Source organism: Silene latifolia, chromosome Y, assembly GCF_048544455.1.
Source record: "Silene latifolia isolate original U9 population chromosome Y, ASM4854445v1, whole genome shotgun sequence".
Lineage (NCBI taxonomy): Eukaryota > Viridiplantae > Streptophyta > Magnoliopsida > Caryophyllales > Caryophyllaceae > Silene > Silene latifolia.
Window position 1 is genome coordinate 233,011,258 of NC_133538.1, and position 1,390 is coordinate 233,012,647.

Sequence of the window (1,390 nt, forward strand, 5' to 3'; positions counted from 1 at the left end):
GTGTGGTCGTGAAATGAGGAGGGTAAGGGAGAGGTTAGGGGTTACTTTGGTATTAAGGTTGATAGTGTAGGCCGGTCCGGGGGGGCTGGCTTTTCTTTGGCGTAAGGATGTTTTTTGCACTTTTGTTTCCGCTTCTATTCATCATATGGACTTCCGGATTCGTGGGGAAGAAGGGGAGTGGAGGATATCAGGTTTTTATGGTTGGCCAACTGTGGCGGACCGTCACTTGTCGTGGGAGCTTCTTCGGTTACTTCATTCTCAATCACAACTTCCTTGGGTTTGTATTGGCGACTTTAATGAAATTATGTACTCAACGGAAATGAAGGGTGGAAGTCGCCCACAATGGCAAATTAATAACTTTCAGAATGCTCTCGATGATTGTGGCCTGCGATGCATAGCCTGGGAAGGGTATAATTTTTCGTGGGATAATGGGCAAGTCGGTGAAGCAAATAGACAAATCATGCTTGATAGAGTTGTTTGTACTGGCGGATGGACGGATTTATTTCCTTATGCTCGACTGATTTACCTTGCACGGGAATGGTCAGATCACGCGCCGATTAAACTTGTGCTTAATAAGAGGGAGGTGTTTGAAAGGAGGGCAAGTGAATTTAAATTTGAACAAATATGGGTGGGGGAGGAAGGATGCGGGGAAGCGGTGGCTCGCGGGGTGGAACGGGGAAGGGGCAGTTTTGTTTCTATTCTTGAGGAATGTGTGAAGGAGTTAAAAGGATGGAAAGAAATGAACATTCAGCAGATCAGGCGGAGTATTGGGGGTAAATTGAAGCAACTCACCAGGCTTAATGAGGTGGATCGAACCGCGGAGAATGTGCAAAAAAGGAAACGTTTGGTTGCGGAATTGGCAAAGCTACGGAGTCAGGAAGAGCAGTTTTGGAGGCAACGGTCGAGGGCATTAGGGCTCAAGGATGGTGACAAGAATACAAAGTTTTTTCATACAAGAGCAGGGGAACGAAAGCGGAAGAACCATATTGCCAAGCTTATTGATGACAATGGGGTGGAACGAAGGGGTGACGAGGAGATTGAGAGGGTTGCCAAGGCGTATTTCCAGGAGTTATTTCAGTCGGCTCATCCTATTGTTACGGATGATATCTTGCTCGGGTTGGCAATCGTGTGACTGCAGCGATGAATGAGGGTCTTTGTCGAGAGTATAGCGAGGAGGAGATACTTGAGGCACTCAACCAAATGCATCCTTTAAAGGCTGTCTTTAGTATGTCGGTTTGTGAAAATTTTTTCCAAGATAGCCAGACCTATGACAGCGTTGATGAGGAAGGAGAACATGTTTCATTGGGATGAAAGTTATGAGACGGCGTTCCAAACATTAAAGGAGCGCTTGACTAGAGCTCCAGTCTTGGCATTAGCTGAAGGGTGTGAG

At 46.5% G+C, this 1,390-nt stretch overlaps 1 protein-coding gene across 1 annotated transcript; it reads left to right on the forward strand.

Annotated features, from left to right (window-relative positions):
- The first annotated feature begins 319 nt into the window (after positions 1-319).
- LOC141630243 (uncharacterized) lies at positions 320-1,132 on the forward strand. Its single transcript, XM_074443092.1, has one exon. The coding sequence runs from the start codon at positions 320-322 to the stop codon at positions 1,130-1,132; it is 813 nt and encodes a 270-aa protein (XP_074299193.1).
- Positions 1,133-1,390: the final 258 nt, after the last annotated feature.